The sequence below is a fragment of the Rhinopithecus bieti genome, unplaced genomic scaffold (assembly GCF_001698545.2).
Source record: "Rhinopithecus bieti isolate Rb0 unplaced genomic scaffold, ASM169854v2 scaffold_33474, whole genome shotgun sequence".
Classification (NCBI taxonomy): domain Eukaryota; kingdom Metazoa; phylum Chordata; class Mammalia; order Primates; family Cercopithecidae; genus Rhinopithecus; species Rhinopithecus bieti.
In genome coordinates this window covers 589510-593381 of record NW_016814460.1, presented here as the reverse complement: position 1 = coordinate 593381, position 3872 = coordinate 589510, and the positions used below count along the sequence as shown (strand labels likewise).

The following is a 3872-nucleotide window of genomic DNA, read 5'->3' as shown; positions in this document are numbered from 1 at the left end:
AAAAAAAAAAAAAAAAAAAAAAAAGAAAACAAAAACAAAAAACTGGCTTGGTGCAGTGACTCATGCCTGTAATCCCAGCACTTTGGGAGGCTGAGACAGGAGGATTGCTTGAGACTAGGAGTTGAAGACCAGCATAGGCAACTGTCTCTGTAAATTAGCTGGGCACAGTGGTGCACACCTGAAGTGTGCTACTCCAACTCAGGAGGCTGAGGTGGGAGGATCCCTTGGGCCCAGGAGTTCGAGGCTGCAGTGAGCTATGATCATGCCACTGTGCTCCATGGTGGGCAACATAGTGAGAACCTGTCTCTTAAGACAGAAAGAAGAAAATTTGATAATTGATGAGTATTGAAACTTGGTCTAAATGCAGTAATACAATCTAGACAAGGAGCACAGGTTCTAATCCAGGTGTAATAATACTGATGAGAGCCAAAAAGCAAAATTTTATACAAGCCAGATAATTTTTTTTTTTTTTTTTTTGAGACAGTCTCCCTCTGTTGCCCAGGCTAAAGTGCAGAGGCGCAATCTCGGCTCACTGCAGCCTCTGCCTGCCAGGTTCAAGTGATTCTCCTGCCTCAGCTTCCCGAGTAGTTGGGATTACAGGTGCATGCCACCGCACCTGGCTAATTTTTCCATTTTTAGTAGAGACGGGGGTCTCACCATGTTGACCAGGCTGGTCTCAAACTCCTGGCCTCAGGTGATCCACCCCACCTCGGCCTCCCAAAGTGCTGAGATTACAGGCGTGAGCCATCACACCCGGTTACGCCTGACTAATTTTTGTATTTTCAGTAGAGACAGGGTTTCACCATGTTGACCACACTGGTCTCGAACTCCTGGCCTCAAGTGACCCACATGCCTCAGCCTCCCAAAGTGCTGGGATTACAGGTGTGAGCCACCACACCTGGTCTAAACTAGGGAACTTTAAAAAACTTTATTATGGAAGATAATGTTAGCCTCTCCAGTGGCAACACAAAAAAAAGATTTAGAGGTGCCCAAATGAACTAAATATCTACTGCCTGATTTTCATAATAAAATCTCTTTGATCTTATGTTCACTTGCTTTCTTCTGAGATATACAAAGCATTTGGGGTCCGGGTGGTCCCCAAAGATACCAAAATCCACAACTGGAAGGAAATTCCATGCATGGATCAATGAGAGATACTGACTTTTAAAAACACAGCCTCTTTTAGGGGCGCTTACAGGGAAGAAGTTCCCAGATGTTCACACAGCTGCTCACAGCTGGAATGCTGGCACATGGACTAAGTTGTAAATCATAACTGGCAACTGAAAACAGTTTGCTACATAGGGAGGGAAGGGGAGGCAAATGGAAGAAAAATGTTCAAGCTGCTGAAAAGGAGCCGGGGCGAAGAAAATGCTAAAATCATCATACAGGCAGTAATCTTAAATCAGGCATAATGCAAACTAACAAATTTCTTCTCCAGGGGTCTTAAAAAAGATACACAATCCCCTCCTGTACCTTTAAAACATACAATCACCTACCATCCCAGCTGTCTACCTGACAGCAGCCAGTACTGCTAAGAATGCTATCGGGGCCCCAGATGAACATTATGATGTAAGGGACATGTGGGGGTTGTTCTCAAGGTCGTCAGCTTCAGAACCTGGCCTAAGAACAAAACTCTCTGCACTGGCCAGTGCTTCTAAGTCAGATTATTCAGACAGCTCTTTTTTAAAAATGACAGAGGCCAGGCATGGTGGCTCATGCCTGTAATCACAGCACTTTGGGAGGCCGAGGCGGTTGGATCACCAGGTCAGGAGATTGAGACCATTCTGGCTAACATGGTAAAACCCTGTCTCTACTAAAAATACAAAAAATTAGCCAGGTGTGGTGGCATGTGCCTGTAGTCCCAGCTACTAGGAAGGCTGAAGCAGGAGAATCGCTTGAACCCAGGAGGCGGAGGTTGCAGTGAGATCGTGCCACTGCACTCCAGGCTAGGCAACAGAGCAAGACTCTGTCAAAAAAAAAAAAAAAAAATTCTAATTTTACTGGTCTGGGGTGCATCTTAGGCACTAGAAATTTTTTTAATGTACCCCTCAGGTGATTATGATGTGTAGACAGGGTTGAGAACTAATGTTCTAGAAAGGTATAGTATATATCTAATTAGAATGAAGATAAATAGGGATGATTGTGGCTGCTACTCTGGAAGGCTGGAAGATTCCGAAGTAGACTTATGCTTTTATTAAATGTAAAGTGTATGATACATCCTTCACCACAAAAGGCTTCATAACCTTGAAATAAATGAAAGGAGTGGAAGCTGGGGGCGGGAGGAGATGGAAGAGTGTGTGTATTTATGCGCCCACACACAAATGAAAAAAGAGAGAGGCAGTAACAGTGCTTATTCTACTTACTTGAGAGCTAAAGATCAGAAGGATTAAAGCAACTAAATCAAACCAAAATTTCATAAATACACTTTCCAAAACTGAAGAAAATACAAAAATTAATTTTGTATGTCAAGTATGTAGAAATAATAGATTGAGAGAATATAAATGCCACTGAACTGTACACTTTAAAATTGTTAATTGAGCCAGGCGCAGTGGCTCACACCTGTAATCCCAGCACTTTGGGAAGCCAAGGCAGGCGGATCACCTGAGTTCCAGAGTTCAAGACCAGCCTGACCAACGTGGAGAAACACCCTCTCTACTAAAAAAACAAAACTAGCTGGGCATGTTGGTGCATGCCTGTAATACCAGCTACTCTGGAAGGCTGAGGTAGGAGAATCACTTGAACCCAGGAGACGGAGCGTGCAGTGAGCCAAGATCATGCCATTGAACTCCAGCCTGGGCAACAAGAGTGAAACTCCATCTCAAAAAAATAAATAAATAAAAAATACAAATACAAATACAAAAATTAGCTGGCTGTGGTGGCACATGCCTGTAATTCCAGCTACTCAGGAGGCTGAGACAGGAGAATCGCTTGAACCCAGGAGGTGAATTGAAGGTTGCAGTAAGCTAAGATCATGCCCCTGCACTCCAGCCTAGGTGACAGAGCAAGACTCTGTCTCAAAATAAATAAATAAATAAAAATAAATAAAATATTTAATTGTATATTATATGATTTTCACTGCAAAAAAAGATTATCAACGATTGAAAGCAAATGCTATCACTGGAACAAAAAAAAGGGCCGGCGCAGTGGCTCATGCCTATAATCCCAGCACTTTGGGAGGCCAAGGCGGGCGGATCACAAGGTCAGGGGGGTTTGAGACGAGCCCAGCCAACATGGTGAAACCCTGTCTCTACTAAAGATACAAAAAATTAACCAGGCATGGTGGCGTGTGCCTGTAATCTCACCTACTTGGGAGGCTGAGGCAGGAGAAACACTTCAACCCAGGAGGTGGAGGTTCCAGTGAGCCAAGATCACACTATTGCACTCTAGCCTGGGTGACAGAGAGAAACTGTCTCCAAAAAAAAAAGAAAAAAGAAAAAAGGAAGAGACATGGCAAACATTTCAAAGCCCCGGCCAGGCATGGTGGCTCATGTCTGTAATCTCAACACTTTGGGAGCCCGAGGCAGGCAGATCACGAGGTCAGGAGTTCAAGACCAGCCTGACCAACATGGTGAAACCCCGTCTCTACTAAAAATACAAAAATCAGCCGGGCGTGGTGGCGTGCACCTATAATCCCAGTTACTACTGAGGCAGGAGATTCATTTGAAGCCAGGAAGCGGGAGACTGCAGTGAGCTGAGATCAAGTCACTGCACTCCAGCCTGGGCAACAGAGCAAGACTCTGTCTCAAAACAAAACATTTCCAAGCCCCTTTCTATTCTTAAAAAATTCACCAATGATCCTCTTTCTCTAAGATAACTAAGTCCTGGCCGGGCGCGGTGGCTCAAGCCTGTAATCCCAGCACTTTGGGAGCCGA

At 44.4% G+C, this 3872-nt stretch overlaps 1 protein-coding gene across 1 annotated transcript in view; it reads right to left on the bottom strand.

The window, feature by feature from the left end:
* Positions 1 to 3872, bottom strand: part of CBX5 (chromobox 5) — a 48886-nt gene that overhangs the window by 11446 nt on the left and 33568 nt on the right. Inside the window, exon 3 of the mRNA XM_017850922.1 lies at positions 1513 to 1540. Within this exon, the coding sequence (XP_017706411.1) occupies positions 1513 to 1540 (28 nt within the window). The remainder of the gene's footprint in view (positions 1 to 1512; positions 1541 to 3872) is intronic.